Source organism: Aegilops tauschii, chromosome 7, assembly GCF_002575655.3.
Source record: "Aegilops tauschii subsp. strangulata cultivar AL8/78 chromosome 7, Aet v6.0, whole genome shotgun sequence".
Taxonomy (NCBI): domain Eukaryota; kingdom Viridiplantae; phylum Streptophyta; class Magnoliopsida; order Poales; family Poaceae; genus Aegilops; species Aegilops tauschii.
In genome coordinates, this window is record NC_053041.3 from 638,861,384 (window position 1) to 638,886,764 (window position 25,381).

A 25,381-nucleotide genomic window follows, 5' to 3' on the forward strand; every position below is an offset into this window, starting at 1 on the left:
TGCCAGATCAACGCAAGGATTATGAAGTATATTGCGACGCTTCTCATCGAGGACTTGGAGCAGTGCTAATGCAGGAGGGAAGAGTTGTTTCATATGCCTCACATCAGCTTAAACCCCATGAGTTGAATTATGCTACACATGATTTGGAGTTAGCAGCCGTAGTGCATGCGTTGAAGACATGGAGACATTTTCTCATCGGAAACCATTGTGAGGTGTACACGGATCACAAAAGTTTGAAGTACATTTTCACGCAGAAGGAGTTGAATCTCAGGCAAAGGAGATGGTTGGAGCTCATTAAGGATTATGATATGAGATTGCATTATCACCCAGGAAAGGCTAACATAGTAGCCGATGCGTTGAGCCGCAAGAGCCATGTCAACACGCTCATGACCGGAGAGTTACCCAAGAAGTTAGCAGAGGATCTTCGTGAACTATGTTTGGAAATAGTTCCAAGAGGTTTTGTAGCAGCATTGGAGATTCAGTCTACTTTGATGGATAAGATCAGAGAAGCTCAGAAAACAGACAAGGAAATTGCTGAGATAAAGGAAAGGATGTGTAAAGGAAAAGCCAAGGGATTTCGTGAGGATGAACACGATACCTTATGGTTTGAGGACCGCGTTTATGTGCCCAATGATCCGGAGATCAGGAAGTTGATTCTGCAAGAGGCCCATGATTCACCATATTCGATTCACCCAGGAAATACCAAGATGTATTTGGATTTGAAGGATACTTTCTGGTGGACCAGAATGAAGAAGGATATTCCAGAGTATGTAGCAGTTTGTGATGTATGTCAGAGAGTAAAGGCAGAGCATCAGAAGCCAGCAGGATTGCTACAACCATTGCCGATACCCGAATGGAAGTGGGATAAGCTAGGCATGGATTTTATCACAGGATTGCCCAGGACTCGTTCAGGCTATGACTCGATATGGGTTGTAGTCGATCGTTTGACGAAGGTAGCTCATTTCATCCTAGTATAGACCACTTATACAAGTGCTAAGTTTGCAAAGATATACATGACCAGGATCGTATGTCTGCATGGAGTTCTGAGGACCATTGTATCAGATAGAGGAACCCAGTTTACTTCAAAGTTTTGGAATCAGTTGCACGAGACTTTGGGTACCAGGCTAGAGTTCAGTACAACCTTTTATCCACAGACAGACGGACAGACCGAGAGAGTCAATCAGATTTTGGAAGACATGCTGAGAGCTTGTGCGCTAGATTATGGATCTAGTTGGGACGACAATTTGCCATATGCAGAGTTCTCTTACAACAACAGTTATCAATCCAGTTTGAAGATGGCCCCTTTCGAAGCTCTGTATGGAAGGAGGTGCAGGACACCGTTGTTGTGGGACGAAGTTGGAGACCGCCAGTTGTTTGGACCAGATTTGATTAAAGAGTCTGAACAGAAAGTGAAGTTGATTCGCGATAGGCTCAAGGTAGCCCAGTCCAGGCAGAAGAGTTATGCGGATTCTAAACACAAGGAGACAGTTTACGAAGTCGGAGACAGAGTTTATCTTCGAGTATCACCACTTCGAGGATTAAAGCGCTTTGGAGTTAAGGGAAAGTTAGCGCCACGTTTTGTAGGACCATACAAAGTTTTGGAGCATATGGGGGAAGTTGCTTACAAGTTGGAATTGCCCGAAGGATTGTCGGGAGTTCACGATGTGTTCCATGTTTCTCAGCTGAAGAAGTGCCACGCAGAGATGGCTGAGATACCACTGAGAGATACAGTGCCATTGGAAGCGATTCAGCTGGATAGTGACTTGACCTATGAGGAGAAACCAGTTAAGATTCTTGAGTATGCCAGCCGAGTCACCCGCAGCAAGGATATCAAGTTTTGCAAAGTTCAATGGAGTCACCATACTGAGGATGAAGCCACCTGGGAGCGAGAGGAAGATCTACGGAAGGACCACTCTCACCTATTTTCTAGCCAACCCGAATCTCGAGGGCGAGATTCATCTTAAGGGGGTAGGTTTGTAACATCCCAAATTTTCAATTTGGAATTTTATACATTAGATCATCATGCATATCATATTTTATTGCATTTTGATTTGCGATCCTAGAAATTTCACGCAACTCAAGGACCCACGGAGAGAGCTGGGGATTTCGTTATTTTCATATTTGGGTTTTCTCAAATTTTGAAAATAGAATCATTTGTTTTAATTATTTTCCTCTCTGAAAATATTTCATATCAAAATATATGAGAGGGGATAAAATGACTTCTCCACAAATAATGAAATATTGGAGGAAAAATATTAAAAACAAATATTTGATTTTATTTGATTTTATTCGAATTAGGAAAAATACGCGTTTTTCAAAATTGCATTTTAGGCCCAAATAAATGTTCATCTTGTCCGGCTTATTTTTAGAGGACGGGGAAAATTTATTTCGGAAATTTTGGAGTCCGTTTAGTATTTCTTTTCTTACTTTTTCTACATGTCCGATTTTTTTTTAAAAGTCAACCGCCTTACGGGCCGTGTCCGACCCGGACACCTCAGCCCGGCCGGCCTTTAAAGCCGCGGCCCGAGCCCCGCCTCAGCCCAAGTCGCCGCCGCCCCGAAACCCTAGCCGCCGCCGCTGCCGCCCCGCGCCGCCGCCGCCCCGCGTCGCCCCGCCGCCCGACCCGCCGCCACGCGCCCTGCCGCCCGGCCCGCCACCCGCCCGAGCCCTGCCGCCGTCCGCCGCCGCCGCCGAAGCCCCGCCGCCTCTCGCCCGACGCCGCCACCCGCCGGAGCCGCTCGCCGCCGCCGCCGTCACACGAACCGAGGTAGCCGCCGGTTTTTCTCAAAAAACCGTTCGGTTTATTTCGAAACCGAGATGCGTTTTTTTTATATTAGATCGGTTTATTTTTTTTCTGGTTTAGTTAAATAGCGAACGCCCGTTCGTTCGTTCGTTTAAACGAACGGTTTTCGTTTTTTTACAGACAGCGAATGTTCGATCGTTATCCTGTTCGTCAGTTTTTTTTTCTCGGATTTTTCGCGATTATTCCTGATCGCGATTTCCGATCTGTTTTTCGTTTTAGTATAACTTTTCGCTCGTTTATCGGAATCAGGCAATTCAAGCGTCTAGAGTTTCGTCTCGAAATTCTCTTTCCGTTTAACCAACTCAAACAAGTTTTTGCTAATGTAAAATTTGACTTAGATCCAGATTAGTAAACGAAGCTTGTTTCTTTCGCCGTTTGACCTTCGTTGCTTCGTTTGAATTGATTCTTTTTGCAAACCGGAGTTCTTAAGTTGAACTTTCTGGTTAGATCTCTTATTTTGAGTTTTATTTCGTGCACCCTTGCTTGATTGCTTATGTATGTATTGTTTGTTTGCGATAGAGTACCCGGAGTGCGAAGCGTGCTACTACGAGTCTCTAGGTTTCACGGATCGTCAGCAAGGCAAGTAACACTTTGATCATACTTTTCATCATCCAGTTTTATTGAATTAGATCAATCCTCAAACAGTTGCATGATTAGGATCTGATTAATATGTGGGTTTTGGGAAGTAGATGAGGTAGTACCTATTGTCCTGTTTACTATCAAACCTTTGGGAGTTACTTCTACGTTTGCTTATATTGCTATGCTATGCTCGTAGACGTGGATTGGGTTTGAGTGAATTCTTCATGACAGATGTGAGATTATTAATTTATGGTTCAACTTAAGGTGGCTACTTTAATTTACATCTGGGTGGATTGAGGCACCTGGAGAAACTAGTGTTGTCTGTATTTTTGGATATCCCGGAGTACCCGTGTGATCATCCTATGGACCGCCACCCAGACTCAAAGGGATCATGAGATTATTCATGCTAGAAACTTCCGTGTGCAGCCACAAGCTATTATGGGCTCTAGCATAGTTGAGTAGGTACATGACCTCTTGAAGAGGTGGGCTAGCAGATATAGGGGAAAGTAGGTGTAACTGTCCACCCGGAGTAAAGAGTAGTGTTTCTGAAAGACTGTGTCTCGGTCATCCGTTTCTCAAACACCATGTAGTGCGAGAAATCAAGCGGAGGCGATCGAGTCTTGTGGGGAAAAGTGCACAAACCTCTGCAGAGTGTACAAACTAATCATGATTAGCCGTGTCCCCGGTTATGGACATCTTGAGTATCTAATTCTTGGATTACCATGTGAATCTCATCATCATGTTACTTTATTTAATTTGATTGGGTTAATCATGTTCTTAATTGGGATTGAGTTGGAGGTACCTTCTCAATGTTTAACAACCACCATGATAGTTAAATAAAATTTATTCCTTTGTGGTAGGGAAAAATTGGCTTTTCGCAAAACTGTAACCATAGAGCTTTCCACCAGCCAAATATGCATGTAGTGATAGCATTATTCTGTTCATTACTCTCTATGTGTTACCTTGCCAGCATATTCCATGTGCTGACCCGTTTTCGGGCTGCTACGTATCATGTTGCAGACTTTTCAGGCAACGAGTAAGGAGCCTTAGGTCGAGGTCTTATACTCAGTGATGCCGTTGGAGTTGATGGACTCACTTTATCTTCCAAGCCTTCCGCTGTTATCGTATTTTAGATGGCCTTAAGCCATATTTATTGTATTGAGTTCTCTTGAACTATTCGATGTAATAAGTGTGTGATTGCTACTCTGTTATATATCCTTCAAAGTACTGTGCGTGTCAGCATTACCGATCCAGGGATGACACTGATGCACAGAGACTAGACTGTTTGAGGTCTGGTCGCTACATTATATATCTATGAAATTCCGAGCATAAAACATTGTTAATGCTATTATGTGCTATGTTTTGTTATATATAGTTACTGATAGCCGTTTCAATTATAAGATGAAAAATGTATTTGTGTTAAAAAGCAAGCATCGATTTAAAGGCAGTGATTTATAAGGAAGTAAGAAAAATTACTATAAATAAGGAAGAGCACTTTGTGAATGATATGTTCTCTCCACATTCGAAAGTGTCATATAATTCAAAATTGATTAAGCTAACCGCTTGTGATTAGGCTTTGGTTTAGAAGAAGCACGATTCATGAGTAGAGTAGATTCTTATGAAAATGGAAGATAGTGATGGAGTATATTTTGTCTTTGTATAAGAGATTTTTCAAAATATTGTGAAATTTTCTGTTATTTGATTTTAATAGAAGGCAACCATGTAATCCCATTGATGTTGAGGACCACATTAAACTATAAATATAATGCGCCAAAAATCAACATATATCATTTGCAAACGTCGGTTTATTCCCTAGGTCTTTATGTCCCTAGTTGACCTAAATATGCTATGGTTCTGATCTTGATGACTTCAAGTTTGATTACAAAAGTATCAAGTTCAACCTACGATAATCATCTCGGTCATTGTTTTACTGATGTCAATATATATCGAATTTATCTTCTTTAGCAAAATTAACAAGTCACACCATCAAAAACTAATCAAGAGCAAAATATATATTTTGAAATCTGTTGGAAATAGAGCATTAAAAAATATTTTATGAAGTGCACATTATCCTATAAAATTGAGTAAAGGGTGTAGTTGATATCGATGCAATTGACTACGACAAAGATGTAGTTGATAAGCACAAATTTGCCTTGACAAAAAGACAAATGTGCATTTGAGAATACAAAGATGCAGTCACCCGTGTTTGCATGTGTCAACGGTATCATCTCAACTGCATCGCGTGTCTCAAGTACATCATGTGCTTATTGTGTTTTGCATGTTTACTATATCTCACAAGTTTGGAGCATTTTGTTTGTTTTATTATATAATGTTTACTAGTTAAGAAAGTAGTAAATGTTTACTAGGGAGTCATACTTGTAAACAGAGGCAAACATTTGCATCAAAATATATGTGAAGTAGATATGCCGCGATGAGATCAAACATTAGATACCAAGGACTCCGATGAGCATAATTTCCTTTCAAGCTTTCGATTCACCATACCATTTTATGATTTTATCATAATAAGCGTTTTATTTTGGTACATGCATACATCGCGTCTAGACCAACATAATCATGAATCTTTTTTGTAGCAGTTAATTTAATGCAATCAACAACTGGTAGAGAGAAGTTATGATAAACAAGACATGATATACTAGTCTACAAGTTGGCAAACCTGAGCTTTGCGAATAACAAAAAAACAAGGCGAATGAGAAGAACCGAAGGAAGAATATGAAAACACTAGTGATTGTTTTCTTTTTCATTTGAGAATAAGAGAACCAAATAAAACGAGGGACTGATGAAAACATCGTCGAGAGATAGGTCGGGTGTTGTTATGTGGGTTCTCTAGGCAATTATTTTGGTAGTTGAGCTCAAGTGGTTTCTTTATTTTGAAAAGAAACACACACAAAAAATATGTACATGCGTCATAATAACTATCACGTGTAGATATGAGAATACACTATGGATGAATGAACAAAATTTAGCGGGCTGGGAGAAGCATTTATCCGCGAGGTTCAAGGGAGAAACAAAGCTTGATGATCTACACTTTTAAATTCAAATATCATCTTCATTATTTCTATTTTAGATCACCATATTTTTTTTGCAGGCGGCATTTGAAATATTTTTCGTAATATCTAACAGGCAGCTTGGAGTGCATTCTGGTAGAAATTCTTTGGATCCTTTAACTTATTAATTTATGTTTTTTAATATTTCTAAAATTAAAGAGCTTACTGGAGCTCAGGTGCTAAAATCCTGTGCTCGTGTTTTACAGCATAATATATAGTCTTTGGCTTGAAGAAACTAAAAGCTACAAAAAAATTTTTTTTGCAGCCATCTACGTGCATGTGATTGCATCCATGAACAGAAAACGCTAAAATCATTGGTGGCTTGTTTATTTCTTTCATTCAAGACAACACCATAGCCAACAGCTGGCCCAGAGTAAAAGAGGGGATAGTTTTTCCATAGAAAGCTCACAAGAGGAGAGATGATCGAGAGGGGTGTTGTGCTAGTTGACAGTCCAGGAGAGCCCGTACGCATCTGACCATTGTTACTTGGAAGATGTTTATTGTGATCCACTAGCTTGTGTACCAAAAAAACAAACATTAAAATGTACCTTTTCTACAACTGCTTATTTCTTTTTATTTTATGTTTTGTACATGTGGCTGGTGCTGTTTTTAGTGCAAAGTGGTCGCCATCTGTTCAAAGCTTTTGGTGACTCTTGATGATGGAGAGAAACAACTAGCTGCTCGCGTCGTCGTCCGTCTAAAGGTTCCAAACAACTGGAGATGAAACAAAACGGGAAGAAGATTGCCCCTGCAATGCCACTTAACAGCTTGCGAGGTGTGGCTGCATGCTCAGGGCACAAATGAGGGACAGAACTGGTACCTCATTGTTTAAACATCTGCTGATTCTTTTATATCATGGCTTCGTTCTTTAGCTACATAGTGAGCTAAAGCAACAAAAAGAAAGGAAGGAGGCAAGGTAAGTGTGCACTGCCTCCTCAGGAGGTAGGGCTGTTGTTGAGGCGGGCAATGGCTCCTTGCTGCAACCGGCTCATCGTTGAGGTCATCCAGACTATGCGTAGGGCAGGACAGTCGACAAGACTGGTTGCAACAATATATATGGAGAATGAAACTTTGTGAAAGCGATTAGGTTCGAACACTTTCTGAGAGAGAGACTTATGTAAAGGCGGAACTGTACGTGTTGTGTATTCTATCAATGTCGGTAGACCACGCAAGACCATATAATGGATGCTCCTTTGACAAAAGCAGATATTATCACACAGAGTTCTTATATGTACAAGAATTACACACACCTAGGTACGCAGGAACCAGATCATCAGAGATTAAGAATTGACATGTTAGAAACATATCCTAGTAATCCAGAGGTGGCCCCAAACCCGAAAAAAGGGAAACACAAAAGGAAAGAGAGCAAAACTTTAACAAAAACAAAAGGAGAAAAGGAACAATGAGCAGTGCATAATCATTTTCTTGCATAAGTTTTACTATGATAAGAACTGAAGACGGACACCAAATCTACACGTTCGAATCAAATAACCGTGATGTAGTAAATGCATAGGCCATTTTGACACAACAAGTATTCATATGAAATGGATACGGTTTCACCTTTCTCAGTCACATTAAACGCACAAGCAAGTTAGTGGTTCTATTCTAAAGAGTATAAGAGTGAAACAAATGATTCAAACAAGTGCCTTGACTGAAGATTGTATAGTTAAGTACCTTTTCTTCCTCATTCATGTCGCTGGCAGTCTGCTTTGATGATGATAGGAAGGAACATTTATCGCTGGGCGTGTCCACTGCTTGATCAAATGCATTCATGTACTGTTCAAATTTATATATTAGGTGACAAATCAATAAAATGTTGTATTGCAGAAAAGCTAACCATAACATAAAAAATGTATTGAAAAAATAACTTCATACCAACAAAATAATGCAGCCTTCAAATAAATTTTGGAAAATACAGTGCCAATTTATGTATCGGTAATGCATGTACTACATATTAGTAACATGTAAGAATCGAGAAAAATAGTAGGTAAACACAGGCAATGTTTGACCATTGTTCCACCACCAAAAAAGATAAAAATATTTGATCATTGTATTGGCAATTTCGAAAGGAAATTTGAGCCCAACTGATTTTCCACGTTGACAAAATGATCAGCTGTTTTAGAAGGGACATTTGAGACCAACTCAGTCCATTATAGGTGACCAAACTGAAAGTAAACTGCACGTAATTGCGCATCAGAAAAGAAATATAAATGTTATGGGATAGCGTCAATTATTTGATATATACTGCTAATTTTGTGCTAGAAGCTTTCCTTATTTGTGAAACATTACCATCAGAATGGCGACTTTTTTAACCAATGATAATAAGGACTTGAGAAATATCTCTATCTTGTTTACATCAGTTGCGGAAAATGCTTGTACTCACAAAACAATTTTGAAGGAATCATGAAATAGATTAATCGATAACAAGTTTTTACACATCACTAGATATTACCTCATTACCCATAAATTTTAAGTAGCTATCACCTCCAAAGGCCATCCTGATGAAATGAATCATCTGAAATATTGTAACACAGTAAGTCATATTTACCTAAAGGGACTAGGACACCTTATCTTCAAGGGCTAGCCAGAAATCTAAGTAAAGCTAGAAGGAATGCAATACTTAGAACTAGATAGAACAATTAAATTCACGAATACTTAATAGGAATTTAACCTTTTGAAGTGCAATGCCACGATCTATTGTAGGTGAATCAGGCTCCATGGCCGACATACCGGAATACGTTTCCCATCCCATCAAGAGAAATGCCATAGTCTTGCTGCCAATAATAGACTGAAAATTTATGTGGTAAAAATAACTATACGGTTGTTATTTCAAATAGATGAACACAAAGTTGGCTGTATACAAATGGGAATCCTTGCCCCCTCCCCTCCCAACAATTATCTAGAACCTGTGATGGCTTGTGCTATTATCTGGAGCTTGTGAAGTAACTAAAAGCCCCCCTCCCATCCCCAATTGTTTATTTAATAAAATTGCCAACCACGCAAAGAAAGTGCCCGACATTAGAATGACCTCCCCACCCCAAAGAAACCACACTCACGCACAACAACAAAGGGGAGAAACATACATGATTTTGCCTCTCAGCATACGCAATGAACTTTTCCGGATATCGCCTGTTAGTCAAAGTTTGTGATATTACACTACTCATTGACCACTGTTGATCACCTTTGTTCTCCAAGTATTCAATCCATCTATCGGGAATAGTCATAGCCTGGCGATAGTCAAACCCTAATCCACCTTCATCAACTGGCCAACAAAGAACTGGAATGCCTGAAACATCTACGGCCACAACAATTGCTTCTGGGTAGAGTTTGTGCATTAAATGGTTCGCGAGCATCATATAAACAACTGCATCTACATTGGTATCCAAACCAAAATACTCTTTGTAATTTCCAGTGAATGACATATTGATACCATTTTGATTATATAGCATCGATGTAACCCCAACAAATCGGAAGCCATCAAACATGAATTCGTCCATCCAATATCTCAAATTGGAAAGCAGGAATCTTAGGACCTCCCAATTGGCATAGTTGAACATGCGGCCATTCCACATCTTATTATAGCCCCTGTCTCCTGTGTAGAAATAGGATTCGTGTGCACTTTGTCCAACATCATAGCCATTGAGACCATCTATCACATTATTGCTCACATGGCTGTGGACAACATCCATCAGAACACACAATCCAAGACTATGTGCCTTGTCAATAAGATATTTGAGGTCGTCTGGTGTGCCTGATCTGCTGCTAACTGCGAAGAAATTCGTCACATAATACCCAAAAGAAGCAGCGTCAGAATGTTCCATGATTCCCATCAACTGAACCGTGTTGTATGTAGTTGCCCTTAAGCGCGGTAACACATTGTCTGCAAATTCCCTGTGTGTGCCTGCTTCAAGCTTTCCACCACTCACCCCCACATGAGCCTCATAGATACGTGGAACATCAGGCTTTGGAGGTCGAGGATGGTTAAATACATACCTGCAAAATGAACAATAAAACTATCATAACACTGCATTATTTTTTGTATTTTATTTTAATTGGGCTTTATTTCGAATTCTTGCTCTCAAGCTACTAGAAGTAGACCTTTCACTAGTTGGTGGATCCCAGTGAACACCATCATATGGAGCTCCAGATTCAGAGGCAGTAACAGTTGCATAACGAATCCATGCTGGAATCCGTTCAACCCATACTCCATCATGCCTAAATCGAAATTTAACCTTGGAATTGTGAGGGATGGCAGGTTTCCCATTGACATGGGAAATCCTGATTGACCAAACGCCAAAGTTATCCTTCGTCATCTTGTGGCCAGAACCATTCCAGTTGTTGAAGTCACCAACTAGTTGTGCTTCCCTAAACCCATAAAGGAGATTTGCAGGTAAATACCAGGATCAACTAAAGATACTGAAGGTGTACCATTGACGGATAGTTGCATGGCAACATGCTCTGTGTTGAACTTACTCTGCTGCAGGGGCCCATTCCCTGTACAGAGATGCACCATGCTCCGTGTTGATCCCAAACTTCAAATAGCCTACATCACATTGAAGGCCAGAAACACAGAGCTAGATATAATGCCTGTACTGGTATAAACAAGTCATTTCGTGATGTGAGCATTTTGAATGCATGAACAAAGGCTTACCTTTAGAGAATTCCTCTAGGCCTCCCTCATGTTTCTCAATCAAAAGTTTCTGTTCAAGGTACCTTTTCATCGTATAGTTGAAGTGGTCTTTGAATTCAGCCAACTTTGGTTCCAGATCATACATGGGAAGGTGGTCAGAACCATATCCATTTGCTGCCGCAATTTTGTTTCCTCGTGCAGTCACGGAAACAGAAGACCTGCTCTTGGCCTTCCATAAATGAATTACAGTTAACTAAAGCAAGTGGCATATTTTGTTTGCGAGTAAAAGCAAGTGGCATATTTGACTAAACAAGCAATGGGGATACAACAAGACCGCTGCTATACACACGACGGTGTGCGGCCGATGTTTGCACGATGGTACTGATCTGACCGTACATGCGTGGCACAAAGTGAAGGCCATCCGCTGGATCACAGTGTCGTCCCATGTTCGGCTAGTGTGTGTCGGCTGCTCGGTAGTACCGATACAACAAATGATCATGTGTGGCCAGTATCCATGAATTAATTATTTGGTTAGTATTGCACAGAATTCTGAAATGAGTTTCTAGATCATGGATCCACCCACACCTATGCTGAAAACCATTGGATCTTAAGCTTAGCAGAGTCTAGGACAAGTAGTTTTCTTTCGGTTCTTTTAGTGCTACTTGCTTCTAAAATAATGCTACCATATCACTTCATACCATGTGGTCATTAAAAAAAAAGACATGCTTGTATTTTTGCACATCACTAGGACTTCCAGGATATTAACAATAGTGAAAAAATATATAAACTAACAAAACTATTATTTCACATGTTCATGTCAACTCCATGCAAATAATAATAATAATTCACCCTTAGTGAAAAACAATCCCTGGTGCTCTAAAAAAGAAAGATGTTGAATACTAAACTTGTTTCCTAACACAAGTCAGATTTTTTGTTCTTTACTTCATGAAGATTTGATCTTTGTGATTTTTACGTCATATTTTTTCAATGACACATTGAGGCACATTAAAAAAATCCAAACAAGTCAAAAGATATGGGGGCGATATTGGATAATGTGTTCAAATAAGTTAAGAGTTATATAGGTATGTTAGTCATCACTTAACAATAAAAAGGGACACGTATATCTCCAAAAAGTCGTCAGAGAATGTGTGATCCGACTGTACGCACAGGTGGACTAGGACACAGAGCAATATTTTTGGTATTGCACATAATCATGTGGCTTGTATCAGACAATCAATTATTTTGACATGATACGTATATACACACATTTAGGTAGTATTGCAACTTACAAATAGTACCCCTAAAGAAAAACTTACAAGTAGTACGGCTGAAAACTTCAAATACTGCAGGATAAAATATGAATCTCAGAAATGTAAAGAAATATAATGGGAATCTCATTCACTTGCTGAACCCAGACCCAAAGCAGTATCCTGCCCAGAAATAAGGAAGGAAACGATGTCTACCTTCCGTGGCCACGACCAGCGAAGTAAAAACGGGACAGCCGGCACCACGCTCAGCCGCTTGCCGCCGCCGCCCTGCTCGAGAGGAGACCCACCGCATCAGGACCTCGCCGGGGCCATGCCGACGGAGAACGCAGAAACAACTAGTAAAACATAACAAATCTCGGCTCACCGCGATGATCCCGGGAGCCGGCCGGTCAGCAGCGGCAGACGGGCGCGGCAGGAGAGAGGAGCTGAGGCAAAGCATCGTCGTCGACGGCGCAACCGAGGGCGGTGGAGCTGTCAGCCTTGGTGGCGGACGAAAGTCCCATCTTCGGTGAAGCTCGGGACCCGGCGTGTGCCTTATAACGGCCGGAAGAGCTTTTCTTTCTGCTTGGCCGCTTCCGGCAGAAGAGTGGAGTAGAAGCAACGAGCTGGAGGCACGAGGACGACGGGGCCAGAGTGCGAGTGGACGGCGGGGGAGAGCCCGTGCTGTTTCTAGGCACGAAACTGCTGTGCACACGACGAGTAGTGCGCACGACACTTCTGGGCGAGCCTGGGCCCTCACTTGTCTAGAACAGCAGAAAAATAAATACAGGCTTTGTCAGATAGCGAGGGCAGGTTGTAGAACAACGTACTCCCTTCGTCTGGAAAAACTTGTCCCTCAAATGGATGTTGATGCTAGATACGTCCATTTGAGAAACAAGTTAGGGACAAGATTTTTCGGACGAAGGGAGTATAAGATTGGATTGAGAAAGAAACTAGGCTTTCGTCCCGCTATACACACACAGGGAGTCCACCGGAGAGTCGACCGGGTAGCCCACCATCTGAGGCCGCTGTCCCAACATCATGTGCCAAACTTCTCACCCATGCCAAAACGAGTTGACGCCACTCACCAGGAAGGGAAGCAGTCACCTCCCATCGAACCCATGGGCCCACTCCATAATAGAAGAGCGGAAGAATGCCACAGCCGCCATGGCACCCTCTGGTAAAAAGCACCCGACGCTCATGGGGATATCCAGATCAGGCAGGGGCAGCGCCCCGCCCTGCACGACGACTAGACGCGTGTCACTTCAGATGGAGCATCGACCAGTGCCCCGTCAGATCTGGCCACTCTAGATCTAGAACGGGGGGGGGGGGGGGGGTAGCCTTGCATCGACAGTCATCACCACCACCCACGCCTTCGTCAGCCTCTGCCGCCACCTACCGTGGACCACTACCTAGTTGTCGACCCAATACCAAGACGCCCGCATCGGCTGCCCATAGCCACCCTAGCCTGCTAGACCAATGAGGTGCTATAACAAACTGGCTCGCATGCTTGTAACCTGACACCGCTTTGCTACTTTTCGAAAGTGAAAGAGAAGTTGCTTGTACGAGATTGCGCCTCCCGGCTGGAAACTCCAAAGCCCAACCCACCACCACTGCGCCGCCGCCTCCACCACCCAGATCCATGGACGCCCGCAGCTCCCGTCGCCCGCAGGGCACATCCAGCCGCACCCGCCGCCGCTGCCACCCCAGGCACGCACCGCCACCACGCAGCCCATCACGCCGCCGTCACCCCCTTGCGTCATCACCTCCCTCTTGCGTCATCACCGCCCTGGCACACCATCATGACCCTACACATGTGTTGCATCGGCAGCACCGCCCCGCATCGATCCCACCTTGCGAGGAGACGAGGACGCCCCGCCGCCGGCAACGCCCGTCGGGTTTAGCCCAGCCGTGCCCTTTGGCGGAGTCATGGGAGGAAGAGGGGAGATGACTGGGGGAGGGGGGGTTAGACGGCGGGTAGGGTTCCTTCCCCGTTGCAGGTGGGGCAACATGAGAGGGGGCGGTTTCCTTTTTGTTAGTATTATGATGCACCATTGAGAAAAAACATTATCACCACTCGCCATGAGAGACACACCAGTATCCGAAAAGGAAAATCAACGCGTAAGTTTCATGAAACAGTGAGATACATACACAAATTGGGTCTTTATTTAGATACATACAAAAAATTGGGTCTTCTCGTCCTGCGTCTATTGGGAATTCCCCATAGAGAGAAGGTGCACGCTCCATATTCTGCTTACAACATGGAATTAATTGCCACCTCCACAATGAAAATGTCGCGTCATAGATGATTTTTTTGGATGAAACATCTTTTTTCTCGTCATAGGCTCCACATCCACATCATTGCCACCTCCACATCATTTTTGTCAGTAAGTAATTTGGAGAATCAATAATTTTTAGTTCATCCCGTATTACACTCATATACGTTTGACATACATCTAATAGTTCATGCATACACATCTTCACATGACAAGCCCACAAAGAGAACCAACATTTCAACTAAGATTATGAAGTGGGATTACCCTGAGCTCCAGATATTAGAAGCCTAAGAATTTGGTCGGTCTTTGCTTGCTTCTTTCTAACTTCATCCATCTCTTGTTTGGTTTTGGTGAGGAGTGCATCTGATTGCTCTATTTGCCTCCTCATGATGTCAGTTGCATCTCGGAGTGCAGCTGCACCCTGTCTTTCAGCCAGTAGTAGAGCCTCAAGCGCTTGAATAATTGGCAACTTCGATGGGCTTGTCTCTAATTGGGAATTATGTTCAAAGGTGCTTGTGGGACTTATGTGGGAGGGTATCTCGGAAACGGCATCAAATGTTGATCTTGGGGTCGTTTGTTGTGCAATCGTAGTTTCAATTGCATCCTATTAAGTTTCAGTTACTAGACATGAGTAAGGTTGAAATAAGTTACAACAGTGAATCATGAAAAACATACTAACTTCTATATGGTAAATTAAATATTAAATATTTTGCATCCTACAATTAGACATGGGAAGCTATATTTCTATACTTGAACTTGCATTAGCTTAAAATGACACGATGCATCTAGACCAATAGGGATATACTCTTTTTAGAAAGGATTGCCTAGACTTTATGTGCTTGTACGTCTAAAACGTAGCAACACTTACCAACCTAGACCTCACATTATACATTGCTGGACATCAAATGAATGCATATTCTGTGTTGCTTGAGTTTTAAGATTTTCATATATCCGCAGACACATAAAGCAAAGCATCGTCAAACATTCATTATGCCAAGGTTTTAAACATCATCATTGGCCTATGGACATGATGCAAAGTTGCTCTAACATGATAAAGAGTTTATATACAATAATACAAGAGGGACACACATTTACAAGATAATAGTCATATGCTTGAGTCTAAGATCGTTTTGCTTCTTCGAGGTTTATACCAACAGTAAAGCAACGGATCCCATCAGAATAGCAAAGTTAAGCATGCTTGGATGAGAGTAGTATTAGAATGGGTGACGCCCTGGAAAGTCATGGTGTTGCATGCTCATTTTTTGGTCAAAGGTTTCCTCCATGCCATCGCCTCGGTCCTGCTCTTCTTCCCCCTCCAGTGGCCTCATCGACGGCAAGAGGAGTGGGGACCCATCTGTCTCATTTTTCTTTTCCTTCACTTTTGTATACCTGGTTGCATCAACGAAGTGTTGGCGGTGATGGCATGTTGGAATAAGGTCTCTTCAGCATGTCTCTACATCAACGACGTTCGATTAGGCACCGATAAAGGGCCTCTAAGAGTTTGCGTCGCCAAATTTGTTGACTGTCTTCGGATTTTGACAATTGATGTGCCTATCAATGAGAGCAAATGGTTGGCTATTTGTGCAGCAACTTCGACATCTTCTTACGTGTTCTTCTACGGCATGATTTGGTATCTCCAACTCTTGTACTGCATGGGGTGATGCACCGACCGATGCTTCTTCAGCGTGTTTTAGATCTTTTCTCAAGCAGAGAGTGGCTATTGCAGTCTTTAAAGCCTAGTATGGCGAGGGTGTTTGTAGGCATCCCTTTCCTTTATTGTCGGTTGAGTGCAATTTTTAATCTCCGAAATATGGTGTACAATCTGAAGAAGGGGGCTAGTATGACTTTTAAGGTAATTTATTTTCTTCTTGTCATTCTGTGTCTAGTTGTCATTCCATTGTACTATTTTTGTTGATAATTATCGGATCTAAGATGCCTTTTGGGTGTCTTTTTTTTAAAGAAAGATAGTTTTGCTTCTTTGAGGTGACAACTCCAAAAAATTATCTGTTTGCTTGTTCCAGTTGCCAACTAAAATGACATCTTTAGCCCAAAAGTAGGATTTGGTGATAATGACGGGTTATTGGGGTACTAATGATATTCTGGAGTGGATGAGTCGTTTATTAGTCCCAAGGAAATGAAGCAAGGGTGGTTAGAGACCACTCAAGGAAAACAATATAAAAGAAGACTACGTCTTTAAATTTAATCGTAGATTTTTTTTTCATATCTTTGAGTCATAGGGAAGCTGTACTATTGACAGGAGTCTACCAGACAAGAGTGGAGATTGACGACGTACAAAATCCTACACACTCCGAAAAAGCCTTGTGACAAACCCCAAAAGATACCCTAGGAATTGAGGAATTGTCATTCTTGCCAGCAAAAGGACCCCAAAACATCCCGACCTGCTTGTGTGTGTGTGTGGGTGGGGGGGGGGGGGGGGGGTCTAGGTTTGGGCTTAATCCTGCAAGTTAAGAGAGTATTTCCCAGAAGGACCCAAGATATCTGGGATGCACGGGAGGCTACAAGCTGATCTGGATTGCCGAGTAACGTTCAAAAATCGAGGACCATACGAAAGGTTGCCATTCTTCCCCAACTGAAGGAGGCGACCACACATTAGCTTTCTATCATTGTTGAGCACTTTGAGCTTCTATCCTCCCTCTACAACCATCAATCCTTGATTCGAGTGAGAGAAAAAGGAACAGTAGATTTGTGATTCCACTTGGCCTCTTTTGAATTTCCCTTGAGTTCTTCCTGAAACTTGTCACTCTAAAGTTTGTGGGGCAACCCTGGATGGTTTGAGTCATCCAAAAGCTTCCAAAGTTGTGGATTTTTTACGATCAATTATAGATGATCGAAGCAGGTTCCAAGTCCGACATACCAACATATGTTTCCATGCCCATCCAGAGAAACTTCATAGTCTTATGGCCAACAATAGACTGAATATTTGTGTGAAGATTAAAGTTGTCGTTTCAACAGACCAACACGAAGTCAATGATATACAACACTGGATCCTTGGACATGCTATGGTCCGTAATACTCCCTACGTCCCAAAATAATTGTCTTTGATTTAGTACAACTTCAGTACAAAGTTGTACTAAAGCAAAGACACTTATTTTGGGATGGAGGGAGTAGATGCTTAGTGGTTACTATGATCATTTGTCTAAACAGAATTGTGATAGCCTATGCAAAGAAGGTACCTAAAGTCATCTACCCAAGTGTTTACATTTATTAAAATTTCCAAACATGCAAAGAAAGTCCCCCACCTTTGAACCATAAGTCCATAGAATAGCTACCCCACCCGAGAAAACATGCACCCATGCACAACAACAAATGAGAAAGAACATACCTGATCTTTGTCCCTGTTATTCAAAGTCTGTGATATTCCACTCATTGACAATTCCTGGGCATCTTTGTTTTTCAAATAGTCGACCCATCTCTCTGGAATAGCCATAGCCTGGCGATAGTCAAACCCTACTCCACCTTCGTCAACTGGCCGACAAAGAACTGGCATGACTGAAACATCTTCAGCAATAATAGTTGCTTCTGGCAGGAGTTTGTGTATTAAATGGTTAGCCAGCATCATATAAATGATTGCATCTACATTTGTATCCAAACCAAAATACTCCTTATAATTTCCAGTGAACGACGTATTGATTCCATGGTGATTGTATAGCATGGATGTGACCCCATCAAATCTGAAGCCATCAAACATGAATTCGTCCATCCAATATCTCAGATTGGAAAGAAGAAATCTTAAGACCTCCCAATTGGTATAGTTGAACAGGCGGCTATCCCACAGTTTATGATAGCCCCTGTCTCCTGCGTAGAAATATGACTCTTGTGCGCTTTGTCCAACATCATAGCCATTTAGACCATCTGTCACATTTTTGCTTGCATGGCTATGGACAACATCCATTAGAACACGCAATCCTAAACTATGTGCCTTGTCAACAAGATATTTGAGGTCCTCTGGAGTGCCTGATTTGCTGCTAACCGCGAAGAAATTTGTCACGTGATACCCAAAAGAAGCATAGTAGGAATGTTCCATGATTGCCATAAGCTGGACTGTGTTGTAGTTCTTTGCCCTTATGCGTGGTAACACATTGTCGGCAAATTCTCTGTATACTTCAGGCTTTTCACCACTCATCCCCACATGCGCCTCATAGATACGTGGAATATCAGGCCTTCGTGGCCGGGGATGCTTAAACACATACCTGCTAAACAAAGATAAAAATATCATGTCACGGCATTATTTATTTTACTTTATTTTAATTGGTTTTACTTAAATTTCCTGCTCTCAAGTTACTAAAGGTAGACCTTTCACTAGTTGGTGGATCCCAATGAACACCATCGTATGGAGCTCCAAATTTAGAGGTATTAACAATTGTATAACGAATCCATGCAGGAATCCGTTCAACCCATACTCCATCGTGCCTAAATCGAAATTTAACCTTGGAATTGTGAGGGATGGCAGGTTTCCCATCGACATGAGAAATCTTGATTGACCAGACGCCAAAATTATCCTTTGTCATCATGTGCTCAGAACCATTCCAGTTGTTGAAGTCACCAACAAGTTGTGCTTCCCTACAATAAAGTAAAGCCTTGCAAGTGAGTACATGGATCTACTAAAGATAGTGAGAAGTAAGTACTGTCGAAAATAAGAAATCACCTTTAAAAAAACAAGAAATCAGATCATATTTTCTCTGTAGTGCATCATGGATCTGCCTGTTTTAATTGTACGTTAACCCTGGACCATTAACAAGTAGCTGCATGACAATATTTGAACTTACATTGCTGCAGGGGCCCATTCCCGGTATACAGTCGCACCAGGTTCTGCATTGATCCCAAACTTCAAATAGCCTAGATATGTTCACACCAAAGGCCAGAAACAGAGTTAATTACTATGTGCTGTGGGCATCACAAATACCAGCATCTCGAATGCATGAACAAGAGCTAACCTCTGGAGAATTCTTCAAGGCTTCCCTCATGTTTCTCAATCAAATGTTTCTGGTAATGATACCTTCTCATCCTGTAGTTGAAGTGGTTCTTGAATTCGGCCAACTTCGGGTCCAGATCGTATATTGGAAGGTGGCTGACACCATCTTCTGTTGCCACAGTTTTGTTCTCCCGCGCAGTCTCGGGAACAGAAATCTTGCTATTGGCCTTGCATATATGAACGACTAATGACAGTTAAAGCGAGCGGCAGATTAGAACTGAACAAGCAGTAGTAGAGATACAGCAGATAATCATGTGCCTATATCAGTTAACTATATTTATGTCACAAATGCAGCAACTAATTGGTTGCTACATTCATCACAGATTATGCACATTTCGGTTGTATAACAAGTAGCACGTCTGAAATTTTATACTGCATCAGAGGTTATACTTCTATGTATTGATCCCACATACATAAAGAAATTTGATTGAAATCACATCCACTTGTTGAAACATTTTAGACCCAAAACGGTGTTTAGTGGACGAATTCCGGTGTATTAGTAGTACTCCGTATTACATTTTGCACAAGATTTCCAGCGGATCTTGATAGGCAGAGAAGAGGTTTACCTTCAGTGGCCACGACCAGCGAAGCGAAGACGGCACGGACACCACGCTCAGCCGCACACTGCCGCCGGCGCCGCCGCCGCCCTGCAGGCGACCGGTCAGCATCGTCGCATCAGGGCCGTCAAGAACCTCGCCATGGGCAAGCATAAAGGAGAACGTTAAAAGAATAAAACAGAACAGATCTCTGCTCACCGAGTTCCCCGGACCGGGCCGGTCGGCAGTGGGAGAGGTTCGCGGCCGGAGAGAGGGCAGGGAGGAGGAGGAGGCGAGGCACAGCATCGTCGTCCACGGCACGGCGGGGGTGTCGGCGGAGCTCGTGGCCCGGCGTGCTTTCGAGCGGCCGGAGGAGGAGCGTGGCGCCGGAGACGGAACGGGAGAGTGGAGTGCAGAGTGGTAGCAACTGACGAGGGGAGGCACGAGGAAGACGAGGCGGATCTGTGGGCCCGGGCGGGCCGGGTGCCACGTGGACGGTCGGGGAGTGCCCGTGCGTAACAGGCAAGCGGTAAAGCCAGTGAAAAAGTCTGGGCCCTCACGTGCCTCTCTCCCAGCTTTCGTCAGTTTGCGACTTGCCTAAAAAAATTCACTTTGCGACATTGCGAGAGGTTTCTGAAGAAAAAAAAGTTTGAGAGAGAGACTTTCTAGAACAGACAGGATGCATAGTGACATTCCTTGTTTGGATATCATATGATCATGTTCTGATGAATTTTTAGCATTAAGGAAAATACGATTTGAACTAGAGAATCTCTTGTTTCAGCTATTACTTTGCTACTATTATGCCAAGCCACCCGAAAAAGTGATTTTGAGTCGGTTGTCGGGCTAGGTGCCTTATTTGGCGTACCTAATGAATATGTATTGTTTTTTTTAAAGAAGATTGCCACTTATTCATTTATCACATGATCACAAGTCGTGATACAACACGCGCAAGTGGAATCACTAGAAAGGGCGAGGGAAGATATGAGTCCAAAAACATTTGCTGAACATCCCTCCAAAAATGGAAAATACAAGAAAGTCCCTAGTGTTTTGCAAGCCAATTGAGAGGCCCGTCGGTTGCGGAACCAAAGTCGTTATGACGCGTCGACTGGGCGACGTCCCAGTACTCCTTCTATCGTGGAACCGCTGCTTGTCGACAACGTCATCGAGGCATATCAGATGCACTGCCATACACAGACCACATCCTAGTTCTTGGATTGTCGCCTTCCCACTCAAATGGACGATGCCATCTAGGGAAACCACCACCGGCTTACCAAGGGACACGAGATCTACTGCACCAAGGGAACAACCAAAGACAAAGTCACATGGATCCCTCGACCTTTTTGTCATGGCGTCGCCAAGATGGAGCCAGGACCGGTGGAAATTTATTCCAACTGCAGACGTCACTGCCATCTAAACGACGACAAGGGAACACATATCCTGACCCCAACTACACAGCTGAGGCTGAGAACTGGGGTCCCCTCCCCAACTTACCGTCGGAGCGGGAGAGAGCCCGTGGCCTCGCCGACAGATGTAGGAGGAAACTGGGTCATGGTTCTTTCACCTTATAGGGAGGAGAGAAAGGATACACTCAGTACATGCGAAAGAGGGATGGTTAGTGTGTTAAGATATGCATGTTATGAATCTGTATTGTTAGATATTAAGCTAAAACTTATATTTATTTTAAATTTGAAAATAATGTATTAGTTTTTGTTTTATCTTTCTAACGAAAACCATAATTCAGTTAAGAAATATATAACTTAGTCCATCATACTTTCATTTTGTTTTGCGGAAAGGCTAAATACCATATATTAAGTAACATAGACCTTTTCAAAAGCACCCTTATAAAATTTGAGAAATACCCCCTTGTCATGGGGTGCCCAACTCTTCTTACTCTTGCATCCATCGGCGAAGCGTCGTGAAGAAAGCTCATTGCCATCAATGAATCTCCGTCTCAGTGAAGCGGACTTGTTCAAACCCAGTAGCTTGTAGAAGCATCAGCAGGAAAGTCGTCGATGTAGACCAGATTACTTGTCGTGGTTGATCTACATAGAAAATTGCCGCCCTGGAGAAATAAACGTCGATGAGTACGGACCTGGGAAATACAAATCTCACACGCTCCTGATGAGGCCGAGGTTGGCCAACCTTCGTTGGTCAAAACTGGATCAACTGGAATACCAAGACACACAACCACGTGGTCTGCTCCGCGGGACAACATGACCGAGACAAATTTGCATAAGCAAATGCCAGACCCAGAGCATCAAGACGCAAAATCACGTTGTTCACTTTGCAGGACACTACGACTAAGAGAAACCTGCAAAAGACAACGCTAGACTAAGACAAATATGGGCACATATAATCTTCCACCAGCCTCGCAATGATACCAAGAAATGTCATGGGAGAGAGAACAAGGTCGACGACGACATCATTGTCTCACTACCACCGAACGGAAAACACTACATATGAGTTAGGCCGATATAAATCTTCTTGAGTATTGCCGAGCATAGGTTAGGACAACAAGGAAATCCACCCTAGAACCTCCCTACCTATAGGGACATGATGTATATGTCTATGTCACGCCAGCTTACACATTCACTGCTTTTTGGTACTGGTTTCCACCAGAGGGGGTGAATGGGAGATTTAAAATTTCTTTCAGGAAATTCAAATCTCTTAGAACATTGCAGCGGATAAGGGTACTAAACAGATACAAGACAACAAAATAAAATTACTGAATCACATCAAGTATGACTACCAAAGAGAAATCACATGACTGAAACTTAACCGAGGATAAACAACCGAAGGAATAGAGGGTTAAGACGAAACCAGTGATGCACGATGGCTACAAGTGATTTGGTAGACCAATTCACTCTTCTGCAAAAGAAATATGTCTGGTTGGATGGGCTTGTGATTTATCACAGAAGATAAACTCTCTTCCTCCTGTACTCTTCGACAACAAGTTCGTCAACTTGTGTCGATCCCTCAGGGTAGATACTTGAGGCGATCTTCCATAACCTTCACAGACTTTGCCTTCGTTAACCACAATTACTCTTGATTACTGAGGAACTTTACACCTAACCGTCTAGAGAGTTTGCAGCTCTCAAGAGTAATAGGTGGAGCATGCTAAACATAGATTTATGTGATGCTAAACCAGTATCTAATTTGTTGGCTTTGGGTTTTCTCTCGATGGATTTTAAACTCAAATCTTTCGGAGAGTGGGTGCTCAAACAAACTAGTCAGCATGACACGGAGTAGTCAACAGTCCACATTGGAGTGGGGTGGCTATTTACAACCACGGTCCTTCTGAGAGGGAAAAGACCATTTTGGACGTGACAACTAGCCAATGACCAACTGACATGTTTCCAACGGACGTAATTCAAATGCACCCAACAACTTTACTTGAGAAACAAGTAACTTGACTCCTCGGTCCGAAGCATATCTCTCACAACCCAGAAGATCAATCGTCTCTGGCTGGCAAGTGATGGTTTGGAACACAAAGAGATTTCTCTCAACTCTCATAGGTTTCGGTTTACCATCAGAGAAACAAAATTTTCGAACACTATGCCCCTCTTGGTAGTCCGATGGTCCTATGACTCAAGAATGAGGAAATGAACTACGAAAGAAAATACTACGTTTTTTCTCCGTCTTCATTCTTCCCAGCCGCACTCAAATCATTCAGACCAGGCCCCGAAGCAATTGCTTCACTTCAGCAATTTTTGGGGGTCAACTTCCTCACGCATAATCTTCGATCATAATCTTCACTACTATGCAGGTGATTATCTTCGGAGTTTGTACCAAAATCCTCTTGACTCCAGGGACCTATAGTCTCTATGTGCACTAGCAAACACATTAGTCCCTCACTGTTTTTGAAAACAATCTCCAAAACACAACGAGGCAAATTATTGCATCAACAAGTACAATAGTAAGTTTTCAAGCCATCTCAAATGCACAAATTTGGGTACATCTAGGTTGGGTTGGTTTCCATTTGTTAGCGGTTAAGTGGTTTTCCTAGTTTAGTTGCAAAAACTAGATAGGCACGCTAGCCATATGTAGATTGAACCCAATTGGAAATAGAAGAATTTTCCATGGAAGGGTGGAAAACAATGCCAAGTAGCAAGGACTAGAGGGGAATTTAGTTTCATACTTCTTGTTGACACCTTGTACGTTTTTCAAATATATATTTGTTAAAACTAATCTAAACTTCCTATTCTACAAACTTGTATCAGACTTTTATTGCAATATTTGTTAAGTCACGTGGATCGTAGAACTGTCTATCAAGATATTTATATATATTAGTATAGACACAAATAAGCACATGCACCCCCCAACCAAGTCCCAAACACACACAATAAATCAAAGTGACACAATATTTTTTATATGAATATTATTTTTCATTGTTTTATGCTTTGTCTAGATTAAGACATAATTATTGTATCGGTGTATTTGTAATGATAGAGTTTTAATTTTATATCAATAAACTTGAGTTTAAACATTAATATGTTATGTCTTAATCGGTGTTATACATAGTGCAAAAGTTGTTGTTGAGATTGCGTGATGAAAGTTGTGCCATTTATAGTGTAAATTTAACAACAATGGGTTGTAAAGAAGTAAAAAATATTGGTATAAATAGGTGCGATCTATTTTCCTCACTACCCATCTTCTCAAATCATAAGCACAACATGATCAAAATCGGGAAAAGTGGGAAGGCAGTAAATCTGAGAATGGTTTCAAAACTGAATCATACCTGAACCATACTATGATCTCTTTGAACTATACCTGAACCATACCCATTTAATTATCATTTTCATCCCAACCAAAACTGAAGCCGCTATGTTTCCACTCAAACTGGTTTAAACCCAATACACTTTTCTTACTAAACTAAAAAGCTTTACTCTCATTTCACAGCCAACCCACCCATTGCTTTTTCGAGCTCAATAAAAAGGAAAGTTCATGTGACAATCCTTACCATTGGTAACTGTAATTACCCAGCCTAATCTTTCACTGAATACCGACTAAAGCAAACAAGAAAAAGGGAATAGGCAGCTGTTTTTGAGCCAAGGGTTTAAAACCAATGCATAACCGTGGGTTTCAACACTATGATAGCTACTACAACAAGCACATGGTAACACAATAAAAATATGATCTTTATAATACATGAGAAAACCACAAGATGAAGTTCCACAAATGTAACATGATAATTGTTGCATGAGTAACAATAATTAATTTAAACTAGATGATGCCCCGCGCGTTGCTGCGGG

At 42.1% G+C, this 25,381-nt stretch overlaps 2 protein-coding genes across 4 annotated transcripts in view; both read right to left on the reverse strand.

Moving 5' to 3' along the window:
* LOC109760822 (1,4-alpha-glucan-branching enzyme, chloroplastic/amyloplastic) overlaps positions 1 to 12,825 on the reverse strand; it is a 28,748-nt gene extending 15,923 nt beyond the window's left edge. Inside the window, exons 1-10 of one of the 2 annotated variants that reach the window (XM_045231159.1) lie at positions 12,710 to 12,825; positions 12,541 to 12,612; positions 12,394 to 12,420; positions 11,099 to 11,306; positions 10,921 to 10,990; positions 10,546 to 10,812; positions 9,531 to 10,440; positions 9,119 to 9,235; positions 8,900 to 8,962; positions 8,122 to 8,223 (exon numbers count right to left, since the gene is read on the reverse strand). In XM_045231159.1, the coding sequence (XP_045087094.1) occupies positions 8,122 to 8,223; positions 8,900 to 8,962; positions 9,119 to 9,235; positions 9,531 to 10,440; positions 10,546 to 10,812; positions 10,921 to 10,990; positions 11,099 to 11,306; positions 12,394 to 12,420; positions 12,541 to 12,612; positions 12,710 to 12,784 (1,911 nt within the window). In that variant the 5' untranslated portion in view covers positions 12,785 to 12,825. The remainder of the gene's footprint in view (positions 1 to 8,121; positions 8,224 to 8,899; positions 8,963 to 9,118; positions 9,236 to 9,530; positions 10,441 to 10,545; positions 10,813 to 10,920; positions 10,991 to 11,098; positions 11,307 to 12,393; positions 12,421 to 12,540; positions 12,613 to 12,709) is intronic. The other variant, XM_045231160.1, reaches the window with a different exon arrangement.
* Positions 12,826 to 14,702: 1,877 nt separating this feature from the next.
* On the reverse strand, positions 14,703 to 20,562 carry LOC109760819 (1,4-alpha-glucan-branching enzyme, chloroplastic/amyloplastic-like). Of its 2 annotated transcripts, XM_040395220.3 has the most exons (7): positions 20,349 to 20,562; positions 20,160 to 20,240; positions 19,556 to 19,760; positions 19,388 to 19,457; positions 18,915 to 19,181; positions 17,944 to 18,811; positions 14,703 to 15,204 (listed from the first exon to the last, which is right to left on the reverse strand). In XM_040395220.3, exons 1-7 carry the CDS (start codon positions 20,433 to 20,435, stop codon positions 14,848 to 14,850), a joined length of 1,935 nt encoding a protein of 644 aa, XP_040251154.1. In that variant the 5' UTR covers positions 20,436 to 20,562; the 3' UTR covers positions 14,703 to 14,847. The 2 variants fall into 2 exon arrangements, with proteins under 2 accessions (XP_040251154.1, XP_040251153.1); XM_040395219.3 differs by having other exon boundaries at positions 20,160 to 20,562.
* Positions 20,563 to 25,381: the final 4,819 nt, after the last annotated feature.

Bases quoted from the DNA above. Each gene is read 5' to 3' on its own strand.
- LOC109760819 (XM_040395219.3), bottom strand. From the start codon at position 20,435: ATGCTGTGCCTCGCCTCCTCCTCCTCCCTGCCCTCTCTCCGGCCGCGA. The intron at 19,182-19,387 runs GTAAGTTCAAAT...ACTTTATTGTAG, and splicing joins GAATGGGCCCCTGCAGCAAT to GGAAGCACAACTTGTTGGTG. The intron at 15,205-17,943 runs GTATGTTCTTTC...GAAACTTAATAG, and splicing joins ATAACAGGGACAAAGATCAG to GATGCAATTGAAACTACGAT.